Source organism: Sminthopsis crassicaudata, chromosome 2, assembly GCF_048593235.1.
Source record: "Sminthopsis crassicaudata isolate SCR6 chromosome 2, ASM4859323v1, whole genome shotgun sequence".
NCBI lineage: Eukaryota > Metazoa > Chordata > Mammalia > Dasyuromorphia > Dasyuridae > Sminthopsis > Sminthopsis crassicaudata.
This window is the reverse complement of record NC_133618.1, coordinates 209107581-209133243: the sequence shown is the minus strand read 5'-3', so window position 1 is coordinate 209133243 and position 25663 is coordinate 209107581. Positions and strand designations below refer to the sequence as shown.

General features: G+C 32.2%; 1 protein-coding gene across 4 annotated transcripts in view; it reads right to left on the bottom strand.

Moving 5' to 3' along the window:
* Positions 1-2769: 2769 nt before the first annotated feature.
* Positions 2770-25663, bottom strand: part of SLC30A6 (solute carrier family 30 member 6) — a 50888-nt gene continuing 27994 nt past the window's right edge. For all 4 annotated transcript variants that reach the window (XM_074288139.1, XM_074288140.1, XM_074288141.1 and 1 more), the window contains 8 exons: positions 23561-23596; positions 22094-22188; positions 19269-19317; positions 18784-18903; positions 17168-17270; positions 16194-16241; positions 15226-15294; positions 2770-3986 (listed from right to left, as the gene is read on the bottom strand). In XM_074288139.1, coding sequence (XP_074144240.1) covers positions 3492-3986; positions 15226-15294; positions 16194-16241; positions 17168-17270; positions 18784-18903; positions 19269-19317; positions 22094-22188; positions 23561-23596 — 1015 coding nt within the window. In that variant the 3' untranslated portion in view covers positions 2770-3491. The remainder of the gene's footprint in view (positions 3987-15225; positions 15295-16193; positions 16242-17167; positions 17271-18783; positions 18904-19268; positions 19318-22093; positions 22189-23560; positions 23597-25663) is intronic.

The following is a 25663-nucleotide window of genomic DNA, read 5'->3' as shown; positions in this document are numbered from 1 at the left end:
TGGCTGTGTGACCCTAGGCAAGTAACTTAACCCCAATTGCCTCAGGGGGGAAAAAGTTAAGTACTGAAATCCTGCTAAGTATGTAATATAATCTCTATAGTCACCTCTAACATTTATATAAAATGAAAAATCCGTTTTCTCCCCCTTCTACTTTGAGCTCTGGAATGTTCCCCATTTAAGCATCTCATGTTTATTGGTTAAAGCTAAATCGAATATGAAGTCAGTCAACAGAGACCAGGTAGTAGTCATGAAACGGAAGCACAGCGGCTATTATTCCTATCTATTATCTTTTTTTTATCAGAAGATAAGCTCCGTGAAGAGTTTGTTCTTTTTTGTCTTAATGATTCCAGCAACTAGCAATTCCAGTTAAGCAATTAAGTGCTTAACAATGTTAGTTGTATTAAAGTGAATTGGCTTATCTGACTCCTTTGTATTGCTTCAATGCCTAGCATAGTGTGCACATGTGTTAAGATTCTTAAAAATATTTAGTGCATAAATGATGCTGAAATGAAAAAAAAAATTCAATAATTGCTTAAAAACGGAGTAAATGCACTTAACATTCTTAGACTCAGTTTAACTCATATAATGCAAAATATTAAAAAGCAACTTCTCTTATTAGATACAGATCAGAATTCTTTATACCTCAGTAGAAAATTGACTCATAGCTCAACCAGAATACAGTCAATCAGAAGCATGAAATCAAGGTTTTCTATCAAGAAGCTGCTATTCTTTTAAAATCACCAATCATAGACTTTAGTCATTGGAATTGGAAAAAAAAAGAGATCCATGTTTGCATTCCATAAGAGTAAAAAACATAGTACTCAAATAATTTTAACCTCCTCAACTCACAAAAAATGTAATGAATCTAAAAGGAAAATATTCTAATTCAAAAATCTAGCCTTATCTCCACGTAGTCTGGGGAAACGAAGCAGCTATTCACTGAACACTGAACTATCTACCTCCCATTCCCATAGTAGCTCAAATTAAAAGATATGGGGGTCAGTATAGGTTAAAAGCTGGCCATTATGTTGAGGTAGTCACTGCAAATAAAAAATTCTGGGCTCAACATTCTTTATTCAGCAATGGGGCACAGATAATACACATGTGGTTGTTGCTCAGTTAAATGCCTGATCACATCTGTAGAGAAATTTTCATCAAACTCAAACTAAATGACAAGCATTTATCCTTCCAAACTTCATGTCTAAATACCTACATTTGGCACTACAGCAATATCAAGGTTGTTACTTATATGCCATTTACTAGCAAAACTTTTTCCTGTGGGATAGTCTGAAAAATATGCTTTTTTGAAACCAAATGTATAAAAGACTAACATCTCTCAAAGCAGATGGGCAGCATGAATGAAACACCAGGAAATAAGAGCCAGTTTTACTTTCACATCCCACGGGGCAACTTTGAAAACTATCCTCAACTAGTGTAAACAGTAATTAAAGCACCTTTGGTGGGGCACTTATATAGGTGGCTACCACTGAAAGGCTGTGGAAGAAATAGGTTTTATACAGATTCAAGGTAAGTATCTGAACACCATTCATCTCACAGATGTAGAGACTGTGAGCAGGGGATGAAAGAGGAAACCACATGGAAAACATACCTTTTACCACCTCTCAAGATATGGAAGTTCTTCTGGTCTCTATGAAGACATTCACAGGCACGTTTGGTTGGTCACTGGTGGTAAGCTCTTCCTGTAGTGAAAGCCTTTTAATAGGCACAGCCATAGGTGGGTACAGCATAAGACAGAAGAGAAGGAAAGCTGCCTTATGATATTTTTGTTTCATTTTTAAAGGGCAAATTCACAATTTTGATTAGATTTTTTTTCTACAAACCCACCTGTCTACATTATCATTATAAATGCTGACTATAGTTGACTTCTCACCAAATAAATTATTAGGATGTGGCTACATATTTCCCCTGAACAATATAATCCCATGGAGTTCTCATCCTTTGGATATTGGTAGACTAGACCTAATTCTGAGGCAAATAAGGATCTTTTATAGCACTTTAAAACAATTTCTTCATTCCCACTAGTTCCAAGCTTCCAATTCATATTTTCCCAATGACAGGGAGAGGTATGATACTTTGATGAAGACTGAATAGTCTTCACAAACATTTTGAATTCAATGAAAATCTTTTGTGGATGGATGTTAAAGTGTTGAGGTCATGCATGCATCCTTAAGAGCAGCACCAAGTGAAACATCCAAATTATAACTACTGGAAAATTCCTGGCAAATGGGTAAGTTTAACTTCATTTACTCATGAAATCCCTTTTTTAAAACAGTGGTTTTAGAGGTCATATAAAGTTGAATGCATTTAAGAGAACATTTGGGTATTACTGACTATGCTTTATATAAAGCAGCTCTTAGCTATACTGGAAATTCCACATAATATACACATGGAAAACATTCAAAATAAATAATGTCCTATGTCATTTAAAAAAATATTGCCACCATTACTATTTCACTATTCCTGATAAAATAGGACAATAAAGTATAATTCTGTCCTCAGGAGATGTAATATAGTATAACAATCTCAATTCTCTTTTGTTTTTGTGATATCATACAGTTCAGAAATAAAATATTTTTGCAAATTTGCAAGTATGATATGGCCAATACAATTGTGTTCATAAAATATAGAACAGTGAACTAGTAAAAGGGTCATAAATTATACAAGTTGTATAATTATGGCTGTTTCCACCACTAATTTCTTACTGGAATAATCAGAATAGAAACCTGTCCATTGCACATTGACACATAATTTGTTAAAAAGTGAACCAAAAATATAATGAAGAATAGCATGGTTCATTTGAAACTGCAGAAAAATTAGTGAAAATACTTGTTAGCTAAATTTAAACAACAACAATAAAAATCATGATAAAAATCTAGTCACGACATTTTAAAATCTTGGTCAGTAAAACATGTATAGAAAACTTCAAGTAAAAGGAGAACTTGATTTTGCTTTGTAACACAATAACTTCCAAAAGCTAGTGTGGCCCCAAAGAAAATAGAACTGACTTTGGAAAAGCTGTAAAAGAGATCTTTACTTTTATAATGGTAATTTCTTCTCATTCCTGAAATTCTTACCATTATTCAGGAAAAAGATCCATAATCTCAAATGAAGAAAACATTTTACCAGGAAAATGAAATGTTGCCACTCTGTGAATTAATTCCTCATAAAGCTAACACAAGATCATATTGCAATCAATTTCAAAAAATGAAAGAGAAGCAAAATCTGAATTTAGAGGAACACACTTTCAATATAGCAAATCCATTTAAGCTGCAAATTCAGGAGAATTTCATTAGCTTAAATGCATTTTATGAAAATATAGCCTTATAAGCTTCATGAAATGGGGATTAGACCATCAATTCCTAATATTTAGAATGAATGATCAAATGTTGACATTTCTGGACAGCTAAAGAGAACAGAGGTCAAAAAGTTGATACCCTTAATAAGAATAAATAAAATCAAATGGCAGTGTCTTATGGTCTGGGTTGCCCTCTACTGTTAGTTCCATATTTGCTTGGTATATTTGTAAAACCAGTCCTGAATCCTTGAGTTGTTCCCATTCCTGGTGCTCCAAATCCTTGACTGAACATATTGCTATATGGTGTGGATCCGTGATTAATACCCAAACCATAAGGCCTGGTTTGTGTATTTAGAAGAATAACTGGGGTCATATTTTTCCCTGGTGTATTAAAAGAAAATTCTGGAGGTGCAGTACTGGGTTTAGCTGGAGTTGATGTGAGAGGGTTCAATTCATCACCCTTTAAAGTTGGCATTGGAATTATATGATGATCTGGAAGGTTTAACATATTGGTTGCAACTGGTCCTGATATTAAAGCAGGCCTCATCCAATCATCTTTGAAAATCTGTACAGTCAGAGTTGACACCAAAGTGTAGAGACGGTTGGTCACATGAGCAAGAACCATTTGCTCATTTGCATCTCTTCGAATTCGAACATGTACTGATCCAGCCTAAAAGAGAGCAAGCACACAAGAGTCTGCATAAGGGAAACTAAGATGTTGGTGAGAAAGAAAAACTTCAATTATGGTTTGGTTGTGACATTTCTTAAACAAAAGGGAAAGCATAATTCCTTAACACATCATAAACTCATTACTCAAGAAAAAAGTTCATAAAACTACTTTTGCATGGTAAACAAAAGTATAGGCAGTAACCAGAAGAGGGCATGTAAGTTTCTGAATAAACTCTAGTTTTCTAGAAGAGAAAAGTGGTAATAATATTACCATTAATTTTTTTAAATGGAACACAAATTAACCTTAGTTTCCCTGTCAGTTCAGTTATTAAGGCACCTAAAATCAAAAAGGAGTTGTCAATGGCTTTCCAATATTAACTGTAGAATTATACAGAACAAAAAAGTATCAGAAATTCTTTAGTTAAAGGTATAGTCAATATTTGAGATATAATGGAGGGCTAAATTGCTTGACTCTTTTTATATAGTTTATACCATAACTGCCTTTGATTTCTTTCTCACTTTCCCAAACCAACTAATGACTAAGTCTTATAAACTGTTTTATGAAGTATTCTAAATTTGTCCCTTCTAAAATTTCCATAAAAATTTGCTTCTATTTTCCTTAATTTAATAGTATTTCAATTTCTCTAAAAATTTGCTTCTATTTCATTAACATTTTAATTCAATCATGAAGTTAGTTTTGTGCATCATACCAAAATAAGACTGTGAGTTCCTTAAAAGAATTCATCTTTATATTTTACATAGTATCCTTCAAATACAAAGCATCTAAGAAATAAAAAAGTGTTTTCTCACTACCATAATCTGGTTTTTCATCATCACGTGACCAACACATTTCTACAACAGGCCACCTATCTTTCCCACTTCAGTTCATCCTGCATACAATTAATAGAGAAATATTCCCTCAAACACTGTTACTTCTTTTTAAGAACTACAAAGACTTGCTGAGTGAAATGAGCAGTACCAGGAGATCATTATACACTTCAACAACAATACTGTATGAGGATGTATTCTGATGGAAGTGGATATCTTCAACAAAGAGAAGATCTAATTCAGTTCCAATTGATCAATGATGGACAGAATCAGCTACACATAGAGAACAAACACTGGAAAATGAGTGTAAACTGTTTGCATTTTTGTTTTTCTTCCCAAGTTATTTTACCTTCTGAATCCAATTCTTCTTTTGCAACAACAATAACAACAAAAATTCAGTTCTGCACACATATATTGTATCTAGGATATACTATAACATATTTAATATGTATGGGAATGCCTGCCATCTAGGGGAAGGGGTGGAAGGAAAGAGGGGAAAATTCAGAACAGAAGGGAGTGCAAGGGATAATGTAAAAAATTACCCATGCATATGTATTGTAAAAAAAAAAAGTTATAATTATAAAATTAATAATTTAAAAAAAAGAACTACAATGACTTAACTGAAATTTTCAAGACTCTTCATAAGCTAATCAATTTCAACCATCTTTTTTATTTTCTAATAGGAATAATTTGTTCAAGTTAGACCACACTTCTTGTTTGTTCTCAATATATGTTTCTTTGGTCTCATTCTTTATGGTGTTTCTCAGAATGTTTTACTTTCTGCTACCAGTATTTTATTCACCCTTCATGGTCACTTCTTCCTTAAAGCCAACGTACAGAAAAGTCAATAATGATCTCTCTCATCTCTAATTTCTCTTGTATTTACTGACTGTACTGTAAAGCTTACACTGTCCTTTTTGTGTGTGCTGAAAAATTAATGACAGCAAAAAATTATGACAGTACATAATGTTGTTAAATATAATTTTGTCTTCTTTAATATTTCATGTATCTTATTTCCTCTATTATATTATAAGCTAATAGAATCATATAATCTTTAGAGTTCAAAAGGACATTCTAACTGGGTCATTTATTTAGTCCAATCTCTAAATGAAGCAACCCCAAAAATATTTATTTTCCACTTAAACTCACTACTTCCCAAGACAGCCTATTACATTTTTACAGGTTTCATTACTCCTTATATTGAACTGAAATATAATTAAATCTCATTATTGATCCTATTTTTGCCCTCTTCACCAAATGGACTAAGCCTAATACTTTCACTAACAAACCTTAAAATATTCAAAGTGAGCATGTAACCCTAAATTTTCTCTTCTTTTTTTTCCCCTGAGGCAATTGGAATTAAGTGACTTGCCCAGGATCACACAGGTAGGAAGTACTGTATTTAAGACCAGATTTGAACTCAGGTCCTCCGGACTTCAGGGCTGATGCTCTATCCACTGCACCACCTAGATGACCCCAAATTTTCTCTTCTTTAGAATTATTATCCCTATTGTTCCTTCAAGCAATTCTTTTAAAAATAATGCTATGTGGGAGGATCATATTTTATAGAGTAAAAACTCAAAATTCTTGAGAACAAATGATGACTGTATCATCTTGTTATATAGAAATGTTCTCAAAGAGTATTGAAGAGTATAAAGCTGAGGACCCATATAATATATAGCTTCAGGATGTTATACTTTTGAGTTTTTACGTTTGATTTTTATAGTTTCTGCATCTCTTTTTTTGTCAGTGGGCCAATAATAATGCTTCTTACTATGTTAAGTGTACCTATATGTGGCAACTACTTTCCTTGTCTTTTGTAGTTTTTTTTATCTGCTGGAGGTCTAAAAACTAGAAAACAAAGATTATTGAAACTACATGCAAAACCTCATTCTCACTTGATTTTGAAGCCTCTTCAATTTGGTTTCTGACCTTCAAATGAAATTGCTATCTCCAAAGTTACCAATGATCTCTTAATCACCAAATCTCATGGCTTAAAAAAAAAAAAAAAAAAAAAAATCCATCCATGTAGTTTATCATTCTTTCTGTTCCTTATATATAACACTCCATTTTATATATGTATGCCTTTTCACTAACTGTCCTCCATACCTCTATGTCTACTCTGCCTCCTTGCTTTCTTCAAGACTCAGTTCAACTTTCATCTTATGCAGGCAGACTTCTCTGGCCCTTCCTGCTTCTAAGACCTTCCCTCTGAAATGACTTTTTATTTACATTGGATGTAAAACACACACACACACACACACACACACACACACACACACACACACTACACACACTACACACACACACACACACACACACACTACACACACACACACACACACACACACACACACACACACATATATTGTTTGCAAGTTGTCTCTCCCATGGAGAGATCATGTTTTTGCCTTTTTTGTACTCCCAGAACTTAACAGACTATCTGGCAAATAGAACTTAAAAAATCCTTGATGACTAATGAGAATAAACAGCTTCTTGGTGACAGTTCTCAGGACTTTCATATAAAAATGGTATATAAACTTTAGCAAAAAGACTTAGTAACACTTATTCTGACTGTCCAAAGGCCCTCCCTACCCTTAGCTTTTTTGGCTTAATTTATGGTTGTTCTTGTCTATGTCCTGGGAAGATGAGAAATCACTATATTTTTCTAGTATACATAAAATGCATAGTAGGGGCTTAATTGTTGTTTAGCTAAATACTATGTTAGCTCTAATAGAAGAAACCTTTATAAATGAATTACATTACAGTATTATATTTAGAAGTTCTCAAAATTCTGTTATGCGACTAATCAGCCAGTTCAGGGATTTCATTTATTCTTACCTGGTTAATTCAGTATCAAGAAACAACAGCAAGATTCCTAGGGGTGGAATTAAAACATCTCCTAATACTCCCCTCTAAAAAACTTATTTAACACCTCAAATTGAATTCTAGAGTGGCAGAGACAACAAAAGATCAGATTGAGATATTCTAACTCAGGACAACTTGTTAGGAGGTTGGAAGGAAAAATCTGGGGCTTTGGGGTAGAGGCTGGCTTGAAGCCCTTGTATACGAAAGAAAAGAGGTAGAACAAATGGTGGTGACAGAGGCAGTAGCAGCTGCAGGAACTCTCAAGTCAAAGACAGAAAGGGGACCCAGCAACTGGTCAGAAAGAGATTACAGAGAACTAATGTGCTAACAATGGATGCAGGACCACACTGTTGGGCAAATCCATTTCCTATACTCACTTCTGGGATCATGGTTCAAGGGAAGAGGTGTATTTTTGGTCAAGAGAAAGCAGCAGTTCTATGGAATAATAATGTTTTAGATCACAAAGGATCAGGGATCCTGAAGAAGAGTCACTTCCAATCTCAAGGGTTCACAGACCCTGGAACAGTACATTTCTAATCCCAAGGAACCAAGGTCCCTGAAGAACAGTATCTACTGCAATCACAAGAGACCAGAAGTCCTTCTAATATAAAGACCAGAGTGCAGACCAAAAGAGCAATGGCTACACTTCTCCCAAGATCATACCACCTTGGAAATACCAACTTCCAAAAGCCCAGAATTAGCCCTTAAGACAGAAATGCAAAATAGCCTGAAGACTTTTAAGATAAAGTTCAAAATCAAGAACAAGAATAGAGAAAAATAAGCTAACACAACAAAAAAACACCTAATCATAAAACATTGCTATGGTGATTAAGAAGACCAAAAAACAAACTCAGCAGACAATGAAGTCAAAACAACTACAAGCAAGGTCTTAAAGGAAGGAAAAAAGTGAACTGGAAACAAGCTTAACAAGAATTCCTGAAAAAAGTTTAAAAAGTGATTTACAAAATCAAATGAGAGTGATAGAGAAAAAATTAGGTAATTAAATTAAAGCAAAGAAAGAAAATAACCACTTAAAAAACAAAATTGGCTTAATGGTAAAGAGGTATAAAAATTCACTGAAGAAATAAACTCCTTAAAAAGAAAATTGGCCAAATGGAGAAAGAGATACAAAAGCTCAGTGAAGGAAATAATTCCTTAAAAATTGGAATGAATGGGCACTAATAACTTCATGAGATATCAAGAAATAACAAAACAAAATAAAATGAATGAAAAAATAGAAGAAAATGTGATAATATCTATTCAGAAAAACATTTGACCAAGAAAATAGCTTGTTCTGGGAGGCAATCAGAGCAGTGCTTAGGGGAAAATGTCTATCTTTAAACACATACATTATTTAAAAAGATCCAGGAGATTATAACAATAGATCATAAAGATCATACACTATGACCAGGTGAGATGGCAGTATGGAGGCAGACAGCTGCTTGAGCTCTGCATTTTCTCTCAGAATTTATTTCATGACAAGTCTCGGAATTAATGCTTGACTGGAAAAGAAACCCACAAATAATCACCAACAGAAGACATCCTTGAAATTCGCCAGAGAAGGTCTGTGTTTGCTTGGGGGAGGAGATGAACAGACTGAGGGCAGGCAGCCAGAGTGAGGCAGGCAGCTCACACAGCTCAGACCGGAGGGGGGAGGGGTTCGATCTCTTCAGTTTCTGCAAAAAGACTTTTACCCCAATGTATATGTTCTGTCTTGGCAGCAAGCCAGGAGCAGCGGACCGGAGGTGAAGAATAAAACCCAGGAAAGCTAGCATCTCTCTGGACTGGCCACCCCTACTCCCACCCCCACCCGGAGTGATTCAGCGTTTTCTTAGAGCCTCAGAGTGCAGATGCAGCGCAGCCATCGCTGTCCTGCTAGTGCCTCGCTGCTGTCTCCCACAGTCTGTACAGGAAGGCCAGTAATACCATCCAGCTCCATCCCCCAAAAAAACAGACCAATTGTTTCTCTTGTCAATTTGTTTTCTTTGATTCCTGCTCTGACAAAACAAACAAAAAATTTAATAGGGCTCTAACCATTGACAGCTTCTGTATGGAGAGAGAGCAGACTTCAAACCCTGAGGAGACTAAAAGCAGACTGTCTCCAGAGGAATCCCCTAAGGGGGATATGATCTGCTCCTCAATACATAAGACTCTCATAGAGGAAATCAAAAAGGCTCTCACAAGAGAGCTAGAAGGGAAATGGGAAAAGGAAAGGGAAGCTTGGCAAGAGAGTCTGGAGAAGTCATCCCACGCATTTAAAGACAGAATAGATAAAGAAATCAAATCAATGAAAAACAAAACTAGTGAATTAGAAAAGGTAAACAACTCCAAGGAAAACAGGATTAGTGAGCTGGAAAAAGAAAACAGCTCTCTAAAAAATAAAATGGATGAAATGGAAAAAAATTCCATAGAAGAAAAAAACCTCACTTAACAACTCAATTGGATAATTACAAAAAGATATAAAAAAAGTGAGTGAAGAAAATACATCATTGAAAATTAGACTCGAACAAGTAGAAATGAATGACTCAAGGAGAAACCAATAAGTAGTCAAGCAAATCCAGAAAAACGAAACAATTGAAAAGAATCTCAAGAACCTTATTGGAAAGACAACAGACTTGGAAAACAGATTCAGGAGAGATAATTTGAGAACAATTGGACTCCCTGAAAAATGTGAGGAAAAAAAAGGAAATTATCAAAGAGAACTGCCCAGAGGGTAAAATAGACATTGAAAAAATTCATCGATCGCCTACTGAAAGGGACCCTAAAATCAAAACGCCAAGAAATATAGTGGCCAAGTTCAAGAACCATCAGACAAAGGAAAAAATATTGGAAACTGCTAGAAAAAAGCAATTCAGATATGGAGGAGCCACAATAAGGATAACCCAGGATCTAACAGCATCCACATTAAAAGAACAAAGGGCCTGGAATATGATATTCCAAAAGGCTAAGGAACTTGGTATGCAGCCAAGAATAACTTACCCAGCAAAAATGAGCATTGTTTTCCAGGGAAGAAATAAATGAATTTAACGAAATAAATGAATTCCATCTATTCTTGATGAAAAGACCAGATCTACACAAAATGTTTGATTTTCAAATACAGAACTCAAGAGATTTCTAAAAAAGGTAAAAAGAATCTTGAGAACTATATTTCTGCCATAAAGATATGTAAAGAACACATGTACAATTTGTCCTAGAAACTAGAGATGGAAAGGAAATTATATCATAAAAAAGAGTAAAGTGGAGGCAAAGGTAACCTATTATATCTGAGAGAAAGAAAGGAGGGGGATGAACATAGTGTGTATCAATAGATATATTCGATTTATGGTGAAACTTCTTCCACTTCATTGAAAAGTAAGAGGGAAGGAGTAAGCTAAGGGGAAGGGAATACAGAAATTGTGAGAAAAAGGGGTAAAATAGGAAGAGGACTTTAAGGCGGGGGATGGATACCAAAAGGGAGAGCTGTGAAAAGCAAGTGGTGTTCACAAGTTTAATACTGGGTAGGGGGGTAAGAGGGAAGGAAAGGAGAAAAGCATAAGTAGGGGTTAACAGGATGGCAAGCAATATAGAATTAGTCATTCTAACCATAAATGTGAATGGGGTAAACTCCCTCATAAAGAGGAAGCAGTTAGCAAACTGGATTAATAGCCAGAATCCTACTATATATTATTTATAGGAAACACACCTGAGACAGGGTAAAAGGATGGAGCAGAATCTACTATGCTTCAAGTAAAGCCAAAAAAGCAAGGGTAGCCATCCTCATCTCAGATCAAGCAAAAACAAAAATTGATTTAATTAAAAGAGATAAGGAAGGGCATTTTATCCTGCTAAAGGGTAGCATAGATAATGAAGCAGTATCAATATTAAACATATACGCACCAAGTGGTGCAGCATCTAAATTCTTAAAAGAGAAATTAAGAGAGCTGCAAAAAGAAAGACAGTAAAACTATAATAGTGGGAGATCTCAACCTTGCACTCTCAGAATTAGATAAATCAAACCATAAAATAAATAAGAAAGAAATCAAAGAGGTAAATAGAATACTGGAAAAGTTTGATATGATAGATCTTTGGTGAAAGCTAACTGGAGACAGAAAGGAGTACACTTTCTTCTCAGCAGTTCATGGAACCTATACAAAATTTGATCATATACTAGGTCATAAAAACCTCAAAATCAAATGCAGTAAGGCAGAAATAGTAAATTCATCCTTTTCAGACCACAATGCAATGAAAATTACATTTAATAAAAAGCCAGGGGAAAATAGACCAAAAAATAATTGGAAACTAAATAATCTTATACTAAAGAATGATTGGGTAAAACAGCAAATCATAGACATAATTAATAACTTCACCCAAGAAAATGACAATAATGAGATATCATACCAAAATGTGTGGGATACAGCCAAAGCAGTAATAAGGGGAAGTTTTATATCTCTAGAGGCCTATTTGCATAAAATAGAGAAAGAGAAGGTCAACAAATTGGGCTTACAACTAAAAATGCTAGAAAAGGAACAAATTAATAACCCCCAAACACGAAACTTGAAATTCTAAAAATAAAAGGTGAGATTAATAAAATTGAAAGTAAAAAAACTATTGAATTAATTAATAAAACTAAGAGTTGGTTCTATGAAAAAAACAACAAAATAGACAAACCCTTAGTAAACCTGATTAAAAAAAGGAAAGAGAAAAAGCAAATTGTTAGTCTTGAAAATGAAAAGGGAGAACTCACCACTAATGAAGAGGAAATTAGAACAATAGTTAGGAGCTACTTTGCTCAACTTTATGCCAATAAATTCGATAACTTAAATGAAATGGAAGAATACTTTCAAAAATATAGCTTGCCCAGATTAACAGAGAAAGAAGCAAATAGTCTGAATAGTCCCATTTCAGAATATCTTTACCTTCCGAATCCATTTCTTCCTTTGCAACAACAAAATTCGGTTCTGCACATATATAATGTACCTAGGATATACTATAACATATTTAATATGTATGGGAATGCCTGCCATCTAGGGGAGGAGGTGGAGGGAAGGAGGGGAAAAATTCGGAACAGAAGGGAGTACAGGGGATAATGTTGTAAAAAATTACCTATGCATATGTACTGTCAAAAAAATGTTATAATTCTAAAATTAGTAAAAAAAAAATGTAGGGAGATTAATTGTTAAGAAAATTATCAATATTATGGACTCTATCAATTACAAAAACAACAACAAAAAAAATTTGATATCACTATATCAATAGATGTAGGGAAAAAGTCTGATAAAATCTAACACCTATTGTTATTAAAAAACACTAGGAAGCAAAGGAATTAATGAAGCACTTATTAAAAATAAGCAGTATCTAGTGTCAAGAGTAAGCATTGTCTATAATAGTGATGAACTTTCCAATAAGAAAAGTAGTAAAACAATTATGTCCACTATTATTCAATATTGTACTCAAAATGCTACCTATAGCAATAAGAGAAGAAAAAGCAATTGAAGGAATAAAAATAGGTAATGAGAAACTCCATTTAAATAACTACAGACAATATAAAATACTTGGGACTCTTCCTGTTAAGACAAACCCAAACACTTTATGAACATAATTACAAAACATTTTTCTTACAAATAAAAACAGATCTAAACAATTCAAGAAATATTATTTGCTCATGAATAGGCTAACTCAATATAATAAAAATGACAATTCTACTTAAGTTAATATATTTATTCAGTGCAATTTCAATCAACCTTCCAAAGAATTATTTTATAGAGCTAGAAAAATAATAACAAAATTCATCTTGAAGAACAAAATCAAGAATATCAAGGGAATCAATGAAAAACAAAATGTGAATGGAGATCCCTCATATAATAGTACCAGGTTTCAAACCATATTACAAAATGATAATCATCAAAACAATCTGGTTGAGAAATAGAGTAGTAGAATAATAGATTAGGTACATTTACATCAGGTTCATTTACTATTATGTTTTATGTATTTAATCTGGTTTTCAAGAAACCCAAAGATTCAAGTACCATTTGATAACAATCTGGGAAAACTAGAAGGCAATTTTGAAAAAAAACTAGAATCAGAGCAGCATCTCATACTATCTCACACAAATAAAGCCAAAAAAGGTATACTACATAGGCCTAAAGGGTGAGTACCATAAGTAACTTAGGGAAGCATGGAAAAATGTGCCTATCAGATTTATGGATAAGAAACAATTGTATGCCCAAAATAGATACAGAGGATTACTGGAAGACAGATATTGATTACATAAAATTTAAAAAAAAAAAATTTGCACAAACAAAATAATGCAGCCAAAATTAGAAGGGAAACAGAAAATGGGGGAAGAAATTTACACCCAGTTTCTCTGAGTAAGGCCTCTTCTCTTAAATATATATAGGGAAGTAATTGTAATTTATTTTTTAAAAAAAGGAGCCATTTACCATTTGACAAATGGTCAAAAGCTGTGAACAGCCAAATTTCAGAATAATAAATCAAAATTCTCCAAGAGTCACATAAAAATGTTCTAAATCATTATTGATTAAAGAAATAAAAATTAAAACAATTCTGAGGTGTCCTCTCACCCATTATGAAACTGATTAGCCTAACAGAAAAATGACAGAAAAAGAAAATGGCAAATTTTGGAGGGAATGTGAAAAAATAGTAATATTAATGTACTGTTGGTAGAGTTGTAAACTAGTCCAACTATTCTGGAGAACAATTTGGAACTATGCCCATAGAGCTATAAAATTGTGACTCTTTGACTAAATAATACCACAATTAGATCTGCATTCCAAAGAGATCAAAGAAAAGGGGAAAGGATCTAATCATATATAAATATTTATAATAGCTCTTTTGTGGGGACAAAGAATTGAAAATTAAAGGGATGCCGATTAATTGGGGAAGGGCTAACCAAATTGTAATATATAATAGTGATGGAATACCATTGTGCTATAAGAAATGAAGAGCAAGATAGTTTCAGAAGAACCTGAGAACACATATATGAACTTACTATGCAAAGTGAAGTTAGTGCAATTGGAAGAACTCTTAGCAATATTATAAGGAAGAACAACTTGGAAAGACTTATCTACTCAGTTCAAGGCAATGATTTAATATAATTCCAAAGGAGGCTTGATGAAAAATGATGCCTACAGAGAGAGAAGTATTACTTTTCTTTTACTTTATTGATTTTTCTTGTTTTTTTGTCTATTTTCTTTTGCAACATGGCAAAAATGGAAATATAATTTGTTTCATTTTTTAAAAAATGAATATTGAAATTTTTTACACATAATTGGGAAATATTAAATGAAACAAATAAAAATATATTAAAATAGAAAAAAAAAAAGAAACAACAGCCATGATTTATGTACTGAGGTGGGGAATAAGATTGTTGAAAAAGAAAAGAGAAAAATCTCTCAATACTCATAAGTTTATCAAATGACTACTTTGTAACAGTTTCAATAATTCAATAATGGACATTGTATGAAACAGGTATCAAAGAAATGTTTTAAAATGTCCTTTTTACTATATCTTCATTTACTAAAAATATAACACAATAGAAAACCTACCAATGAACCAAATCCCAGTGTCCAAAAGTGCTCATTTCTGACTTCTAGGACTCCATCCAATGTAGAAACCTAAAGATAAGTTATTGATAAAATTCACATTTTCATGTTTGATGCACTCAAATTTCTTCCATATATTGTTTTCTAATACCTATATTTTATTATATCTTATGCCTACACTGACATTAATGAATTAATTTACTATAATTAGTGAGTTTTTATAAGCGACAGCAGTGAATAAAGAGTAAGCTTAAGTCAGGAAAATCTGATTTCAAGTCTCTAACATATACTATACTTCTATGAAGTTGAGCAAGTCATTTAATATCTCAGTGTAGCTAAGACTATAGTTTGCAGAGAAAATATCCTTTTGCACTGACAAAAGTACTTTTCTATATCAATGAAATCACAGGTATAGTCTCTATCCCTAGAGAACTTGTAAAATTAGATAACAAGGAGGTAGAAATACAAAACTCAAGATTCTGAAGCAATGAAGTCCTTTCCACATTAACTAGAGCTTTAGGATTGATTAAACATTAATCAATCCTATTAATCAATTCTAATTAATCCATACCTAAAATATTAGGTATAGAAAGAATTGTAGATGCTACACAATAAGTACAGGGATCATCAAGGCCTAGGTAATGGTCCAAAGGATGTCTGTGACAGAGACAAGTGAAAAGGCATTTGAAATAAATAATGTCACTTTAACTCCTTCAATACCTGTCTTTGGTAAATTCATTGACTGATATTTATAACTCCTCTGATTTATTTGCTTTTGTTATCATGTTATGACTCTCATCTGAACTATATTATTAAAATAATTACAAATTTCTAGGAAAATGGAAATATAAACTTTAGGTCAATCCTACCTGGAGCCTAACAGAATGCTTGCATATACCTACTCTTTAAGCACAATTCCACAATATTGGTGATTTTACTAAGTAACTCATCTAAATATCAGCTATAATTACCTCTCTGATAAGTTTATCCAATTGTCCAATAACATGAGGTGGTGTAGTCTAGGAGAAGAAAATAACAATAATTTATGATCAATATATGACAGAAGACTAGTTGAATCAATGACTCAGAAACAATAAAAATTTGGTTACATAACATACCCTACTTTACAGTGTTATCTCCAAGGATAAGAAGAATAACTATCAAATTTGTGGACATGACAGGAAAGTGAAGCTAAAAGATTCTAGAGTTCTAGCATATAAATTCCTGAGGTTATCAGCCTATATTCAAATGAATTCATTTGTTGGAGCCCTTTGCCTAAAAACCTAAATATTTGTCTAATATTATGAAAGTGTTTACAGAAAACTTTCTCTGATTCTGAAAATATTATCATGTATAATTGGGGAAACTGGTGAGGGATAATGGTGAATTTTGAAGTGGTTGTCCTAGAGTCTTGGAGATAATCCTATCTGACCAGACTGACCATTATCTGACTATGAGAGGCAGGATTATTATTTTAGTAAACAAATTCAAATATAAAGTCTGTAGCAAAAGAAATCTATGGACTTTTGGTTTTAATAAAACTAAAAGATTCAATGTCAGTAGCTAGATTATGAAAATATAAACTATATACATAAATAAATAAAAATGAGAAGCTGTAATTCTTTTTCATTTAACATGTTCATTAAAGGCAAATAATCTCACTAACTTGGTTTTGCTGTATATTAAAAATACAGGACTAATATTCTCCCCATATTATCAGTTAGTTATGAGCTTTCATTGTATCCAAATATCATGTTTTAGGAGAAATCACTTCATTTTAGTGCCTAAACTTAAATCTAGGTACCAAGCTATAATAGGTTCTCCAGTAACTTAAAAATATGTGATTATGTAGTTTGTCCATTAGGTGAAAAACAAATTTAGGAAAAAAGGATCATACCAAGCAGTCAAGTTTGGAGAAGAAGTATTCTGAGAAAACTTTCCTTACCTGGAGTAATACCTTCCCACTATACACACTCATTGGATACATAGTACCAACCGTCATCAGAGCAATAGCTATGGCTGAAGCAGTGTCTACTGCAAAATAATTACTGAAATGAGAAAATAGTATCAAGAGTAAATGAAGGTTCCTTAAACCACTTTTTACTTCAAGCTACTTGTAACTAATTCTCAAAATGCTAAAAATGTTAAAACTGGTTATTATCAGGAATGGAAAAGACTCAAAATACTCCCAGTTTTTCAAGACAAAATTTCCCCCTACAGTTAAGTCTTTAAATAAACTACTGACATAACCAGGAATACATTGTACATAATAACAAGAATATATGATGATCAAATATGAAAGATTTGGTTCTTCTCGGTGGTTCAGTGATCCAAAGTGATCCCAATAAACTTTGTACAGAAAATGTCAACTGCAAACAGCAAAAGAAATATGGAGATTGAATGTAAATCAACACATGCTATATTAAATTTTTTTCTGTGTTTTTTTTTCTCTCCCATGGTTTTTCCCTTGTGCTCTGATTTTTCTCTCTCAACAGGATTTATAAAGTAATGTGTATTAAAAATAAACTAAATGGAAGACAAAAAAAATATAAAAATTGTTTCACATGTAACTGTAAAATATTTAAATTAAATTAAATAAAAAATTTAAATGATTAAAAAATAAACAACTCACATAACATACATATAGACAGGTATGTGGACAAATAAAGTATTTTTTAAAATGACTTCTGTTGCACTAGGTAATATTAACCTTAAATGCAAGATATCTTCATTACAAGGAAATTACCACATCAAACAAGAGATGTTGTGAAAACTCAAGTTATACCAAAAATATTAATTAATAGTTAATTTCTTTGTCAAAGATATCTATTTAAATTTTTACTTCTTGGAAGCAAAACTAGTTTATTTTATATAAACAAAGGGAATTTAATGGTTCATTTAATTTGCTACAGAAATACTAATTTTCTGATAGGTATTTGTGAAAATTTAGAACTCTCTGCCAAGGGAAGAGGGTGGGTTCTCTACTATTTTATTCATAGAGACTTTCCTGGTAGAGTACAAGATTCCATCAATAGTTTAATTTGTTGAGAAGTTCCATTATGAAATGGATCAAAGCTCCAAAGTCATAGGCTCCTCATTTATAGTCATTTTCCAAGTGCTTTTCAATATATGAAATATTTCTCTTGTAATAGATACACTATTCTCTAAAACAATGCAGTTTTTTTGTTTTTTTTTTTTTTTTTTAGCAATAAAGACATTATTATAATAGCAATAATAGCCAAGTGAACATACAAGCAATGTGGGTATTAATAATATAAAGCAAATAGTTGGGTGTTTCATTTCCTTAATTCTTTTAAATTAATTTGTTTTGCTTTTTGGTGACAACAGATTATCTTTCAGTATTTTTACCAATCATAAAAATCTTAAGACATTAAAATGAAAGGAATCTTCATGGTTATCAATTCCCATTTACTATTTTAAACATGGGACAGCTAAGGCCTACAGAGGTTAAACAACTTGACTAAGTCAAAACAGCATGTTAGTGGTTCAGATGAACTAAAATCCAGGTTTCCTGATTTCTCATCCAGGGGTAATACTTACTTTATTTCAATTAACATATATGTAATACAAAGAGCAAAAGCTCCAGCAAGATCGATCAAGACAAAAGGATTCATTCGAGGAAGGAATATACTGCTAAGGCCTGGAATTATTCCACACAAACTATAAGGAAAAACAAAACAAAGAAGGATTCATAAATACTATTTCTGTTGCAAATTTATCTAAAAAATGAACTGCATTTCAATAACATATAATTTATCTTGTTTTCACAGAAGGAAAACTTTGGGGAAAAAGCTTAGTAATTGACAAAAGTCTTATTGGAGTTTCTTTTTGTATTTTATCTGTGGAACTTATGCTAATTTAACAAATTTAACAAACATGCCAACAAATAGTACATAAGAAGAAAAGTAAAGTTAGAATAAGAAGCCAGCTTCTATGTTGATATACTTATAGAATAAATACTTTAATTTACAGTCATTATGTATTACTGTTTAATTAAATTATAACTAAACTTCATTCAAGCTTACCTTCTACTAAGATCAGCAACATGTTCCTGAAGCCAACTAGTAGTAGCAGCTAGATGAAATAAAAATTTATTATTATCATGCCATCTAGGGAAACCAATTCAACAACCTTCCTGATTTTGTAATTTTTTTGATAAGTTTAGCAAATACCAGGCCACGTTATATGCAGAAGTACTTCTGATAGTACTCCTTGGAGAGTTTTCTCTTTTGCCATATGTTACTACAAGAAACTTCCTCTGATATAGTTGTTCATGCTATCTTTTTTGCTCACATTATTTGTTTTCATGGTGTACTCGCAAACTCGCAAAAAGCTATTAAGGGCAGAGAATATTTTTTATTTTTGTTTTTGTAGCCTCCAAAACTCAGCACACAGAGGATTTTGTACAATAGAGGCTTCATACTTGAATTGAACAAAATTGTAGGCCATTAAGACAAAAGTTTGAGTCAAAAGTCTCTTTTGTTCCAATACATCATAGCCAGTTGGCTTCAAAGAACTAACGAAAGTGTACAGTACAGAGTTCTTAAAGGGATTATGTAACTGAACATGATTTGTATACCTATTTTATACATTTGTGTACCCAGAGAAACATAAAAAATTCTTGGGGTGAAAAGAGGTCCCAAAAGGAAAAAGTTTAAGAAGCCCTGTTGTTTATATAAACCTTTTTCAGTGATATTTTCTAGATTATTTCATTCATATTTCCACATATCTTACTAATATACTCATCTCAAATTTTATCCTTTATTTTCTGTGCCACTAGTCCCCAAATTCTATATCATAAGAAATATGATATAGAGATATTTCAGCTTAAATGAGAATTTCAAGTAGCTGTTTTCTCCAAGTTATCCTAATATGCAAAGTTTTAAGACCTACTACAGAGGTGCTTAATGTTTTTCACAGACCCTTATGGTAATCTGGTAAAACCTATGAGGGAGAAGGGGGGGAAAATTGGAACACAAGGTTTTGCAAGTGTTAATGTCAAAAAATTATCCATGTATATGGTTTTTTTTTATTTTTTTTATTTTATTTTTTTTCCTTGTGATTTTCGTTTATTAATCTGAGAGCCAGAGTTTATATCCATGTATATGTTTTGAAAATAAAAAGCTTTAATAAAAAAGGAAAAAAAATCTATGAAAAAAGAAACCTATAAAGCCCCTTTTTAGAACCATGTTTTTAAATGCATAAAATAAAATACATAGGATTTCAAAGGAAACCCCAACATATTGCAATTTAGTTGCCAAAAAAAGTTAACAGATTTTAGATTAAGAATGCTTGCCCTGGCAAGATTATGTAATAATTTACTATATGATATACTTAACTCTTCTCAGAAATGTGGTGACCCAAGCCAATTCCACATCCAGAAGGAGAACTATAGAGACTGAATGCAGATCAAACATACTAATTTTTTTGTATTTTTCTTTCTCATGTTTTTCCCTGGTTTTGTTATGATTCTTCTCTTACAATAACACAAATATGGAAATGTTAAAAATTATTGTACACATATAACCAAAAAAAAAAAATTAAAATTAAAAAGAATGCCTTTCCTACCTAGTATAAACCTCTCCTTGAAGATCTCAGGTTTCCTGTCATGCCACTACTAGCTCTACCTAACCATCTACTTCACTTCCTACTACTGCTTTTCTATCCATGCATTGGCTATGGGCCAATTTTCTTGGGCTGAATGGTCCCAAAATGTTGACATTCCCTAATTAAACCTTATTAACTGGACCACCAAATTAACAGACAGTCTGAATCAAGAAAAGCTCTACTTGCAAAATATTTTGAAAGAGTTTTGTTATTTTTCAAGTATATGTACTTTCAAAGTGTTGCCCAACAGATGTTTTCTTGGACTTGTTTTAATTGGATTAAAATTATTTGTAATTAACCTAATTATGTCACTTAAAGAGAAATTTTGTAATGCCCCCAAATTATTTTTTAAATAAAGCTTTATTTTCAAAACATATGCATAGATAATTTTCTACATTCACCCTTGTAAAACTTTGTCTTCCAAACTTTTTTTCTCTCTCCCTTCCCTTCATCCTCTCCCCTAGATGGCAAGTAATCCAATATATGTTAAATATGTGCAATTCTTCTACACATATTTCCACAGTTATCAAGCTGCACAAGAAAAATCAGATCAAAAGCAGAAAAAAAATTAGAACAAAAACAAAATGCAAGCAAACAACCAAAATATGATTCTTAATAAGGTCAAACATTCCCCTTTTAAGATAGTTTATTATGTTGCTAAATAAAACCTTCTTTTCCTTTATCGATAGAATTAGCTTATTCCATAACTGAATTACTAATGCCTGAATTAATGAATTTTTTTTGTATTTTGAGCTTTAAAATGTTTACAAAATAAATTAATAATCATTGCTCTTTGCCTTTCTTCCCTTCAGAACTCATTTTTATATTTTAAATATGTAATTAATACATTAAGTATAATGAAGCTATCTGTAAGAAAAAAAAATCTTTGGCTTGAAGTTGTCATTTCACCTGGGTAGGGAGCTCACGGTAAGGAAATGTCCTCTACTAATTCAGTTTGCTGTATGTCCTTAGAAAGCTGTTCAAGTTCTGAGAAATTAAAAAACTTGCCAAGGATCATACAACTAGTCTGTATCAAAGCTTGGACTTGAATAGAATCCTTGACTTCTATTATGCCACATTTCAATTCTTTTTTTTTAATTAAAGCTTTTTATTTTTCAAAACATATATTTTCTATTTTCTAAAGATACCATTTTACAAGGGAGATTGAGACATCAATCAAGGTAAAAAGAGCTTTTTTTCTTTTTTAAACTGGATTTTCTTTCTTATGAAATAAAAAACATACCTTCAGAGACGTAAGCAAAAGGTTTATTCCTAATAGAAAGCATTGTAAACAAGTTGAATGTGAGAGCCACAAAAGTACCAACTAATAATCGCCCCCTAAAGGAAAAAAAAATAAAATTCACATTTATTTTCCTTTAACAATAAATGTCATTTCATAAGATATAAATTTATTTTTCACTAACAATAAATGTCATTTCACATGATATGTATATATATATATATATATATAAAAAAACTACTTTTACCCTTAAGAAGGAGAAACAAAAAGACTGATAGACAATATGCTTTATTTGCTTGTGATCTGTAAATGAGTTAAGAGTCAAAACCAGAATTTGATCTTGGAGCTCATTCAGGGGTCCTAGCTATTAGATCATATATTTCTGTTTACTCTAAGTACTAATAAAAATAATAACTGACATTTATAAAGCACTTAAAGGTGTGCAAAGTGCTTACTTCAGCCTCATAACAACCCTATAATATAGAAATTACAAGTTATTATTATCATAGCTATTTTGTTGTTTAGTCATTTCAATCATGTCCAATTCTTCTTGATCCCCTCTGGAGTTTTTTGGGCAAAGATTCTAGAATGGTTTACCGTTTCCTTTTACAGCTTATTTTATAAATGAGGAAACTGGGACAATCAGGGTTAAGTGAACTGTCACAGCTATTAAGTATCTAAGGATGGATCTGAATTCATGACTGTAGGTTGGTGCACGATCTATTATGTTACCTACCTGCCCATCATCCCTTTTTACAGATGAATAAATTAAGGTTCAAAAATTAAGAGATTTGCCTTTGGCTACACAATTAATAATATTTAAAGAGATAATCTGAATACCAGTTGAAGTATTTAATCTATTACCACATACTGTCTCTCAAGTAATATTTTTAAAAGAATATCTGCATTAATGGTATGTTATAAAGATCTATTTATAAAGTCAAATTGTATAAATATTCCTCCTCTAAATATGTAGAACAAGAAATACATTGATTAGGTTGGAGTAAGCATGGAAAATCTTCATTTTCTAGTTTACAATAGCAATTTTAAATGTTTTATGTATACATATATTTGTATTAATGGATTGTGTATATATATATATATATATATATATATATATATATATATATATATATATATTTGTATACACACATAGACACATACATAATTTAACAAAGAAAAAATGGAAAAATTATACCTGGAGTGTTATCCTGGGAAGTCTAATCTAGGAGTGCTTGCAAACTGCTCAGGACAGTGATTGCAAAACTAAATAAAGCTAAGGAAGAGAACACTAGGGCAATCCAATTAATAAAGTTACTTTAGGGATCTTGTCTTTGAAGCACTTTGAAAAAGTGCTGATAAACTTCAACAGAAAAAAAAAAACAACTGGAATTGGCTTTTTAAAATTTATTTAATCAATATCAAAATGAAAAATAAATAAATTAAAAATGACACATATTAAAGTCTTACGTATGTATCTCAGGCTGCTCCAAAAAACGTTCCACACTAAAAAAAAGAAATGACATAGATTCTGTTAAATAAATTCTATAAATTATTACAAGCAAAAAATTGTTTGATATATTTAAAATGTAATGAAACAAAACTAATCCAATTCTCATAATAAAAGTTAACTTCTGAATATTAATAACTACAATGGAGAATAGGATCCAATAGAGCAAGAAATTCACTTGTTCCTAAAAGTCTCTACCAAAGACTTCTAAATAACTAAGAAATAAATTTGGCCTGAGTTTAGTAAACTTGATTATCTGACTTTTAGACTATGCAATATACCAAGACTTGTGATTTCATAACTGTGGGTTTCTTTTTCTCCAAATAATGAACACCATGGCTCTGATTAAACAGAAGTTTTTCTGAGAGTTGCTGTAGCCAATCTGATGATGGGCTTCTCCAAAACTGGGCAGTCCCCAAATATCAATATGCAGTCAATCACTGGACTTACACTGAAAGACTTTCCATGCATTAAAAAATTTTGAGGGGCAACTAGATGGTACAATGGATTGAGAATTGGTCCTGGAGTCAGAAGAATTGGTCCTGAGTTCAAGTCCAGCCTCAGAGACTTGACACTTAGTAGTTGTGTGACTCTGGATTAATCACTTAACCCCAATTGCCTCACCAAAAAAATAATAATTTTGAAAGTATATAATCCACTGGCTTGATATTTGATAGCCCATGATCCTCTCTAAGATAAAATGAGATATCAGTGTAGGATTTTAGTGGAGGAGCATGAAAACTTATTCATTTTTTTTTTAAATATGAGAATTAAAAAACTATAGAAAAAATAATATCAGTTGAAATATATTTCTGCTACTACTAAAGTGATAAAGAATTTGAGATACCACACTGAATATTAATCAAACTCTTCTATTTGGCATTTAAAATCCTGCATAAACTAATTCCATCTTGCTTTTCCAGGGTCCATGTTACTCCCCCTTCACTAATCTAGAGTTAAACTCAAAATCTAAGTTAAAACTTCACCTTCTGTATTTTATCCATTCTCCTTTAATGATAATGCTTTCCCTCTAAGAATACAAATTTGTTTATACATGAAGGGTTTGCATATCTCTCCCAGTAGACTGTGAGCTCCTTCAAGACAGATGATTTCTGCCCTTTTCCATGCATGGTATATCATAAGCTTGTAGACAATTTAACTTAATAAGTCATAAAAAAATTAATGTTTCTGAGGACCCAAACCAACAATTTGATGATCTGAATATTCAGATCAATTGTACAACTCAATCATTAAGTGCCTATTATTCACACCTGGTTGGATGACAATCCCCAAAGCCACCTCTGTCACCAAAAAGTTTATTAATTAATGGTTCAATACAGCAGGAGGTCTCCAGTGCAACACTATGGAGATCTGGCTTGGCTTTGTGCTGTTTAATATCTTTACCACTAACTTGGATAAAAGTATAGATATTAAACTATTTGCAGCTGAGGGCTACTGCAGTTCTGAAATGCAGATATTCATTTATCTGAAATGATATATGAAAGGAATGGATCATGCTAGGTACTGAGAATATAGAAATGAAAAACAATACAGTTTCCATCTGCAAGGAGTTTTAAATCTAATTAAGTATAATTTGAAATAGAATGTGATGGGGACAAAGGAGAAATACCAAATATTTTCAGGAAGAAGGGGAGATCATTTTTTTCTAAGGACACAAGAGAAGGTTCAAGTAAGAAGTGGCATCTAAGATAGGTCTCGAAGGAAGAGAAAGATTTCAATAGCTATAGAGAGGAGGCATATTTTGGGTAAAATTTGAGCTAATTTCTTAAGGAAGAAAATGAAAAGAGGTAGGAGAACAGTTAACAATAGGCCAATCTGGCCCTTTATCTCCTGCCTTGGTGCCATTGTAGTAGTGACTGTCTTGATTCATGGAATTTTACTTCTTCCTTAACCCTACCTCACAAAATCCTTAAGTTCCTTCAAATCTCAGATCCAAGTACCAACTTCCAAATATTAATATCTTTCCTCTGCATTTTATATTTGATTACCTTACATTTAATTTGCATTCATTCTATCCATGATTAAATGTTAGCTCCTTGTGA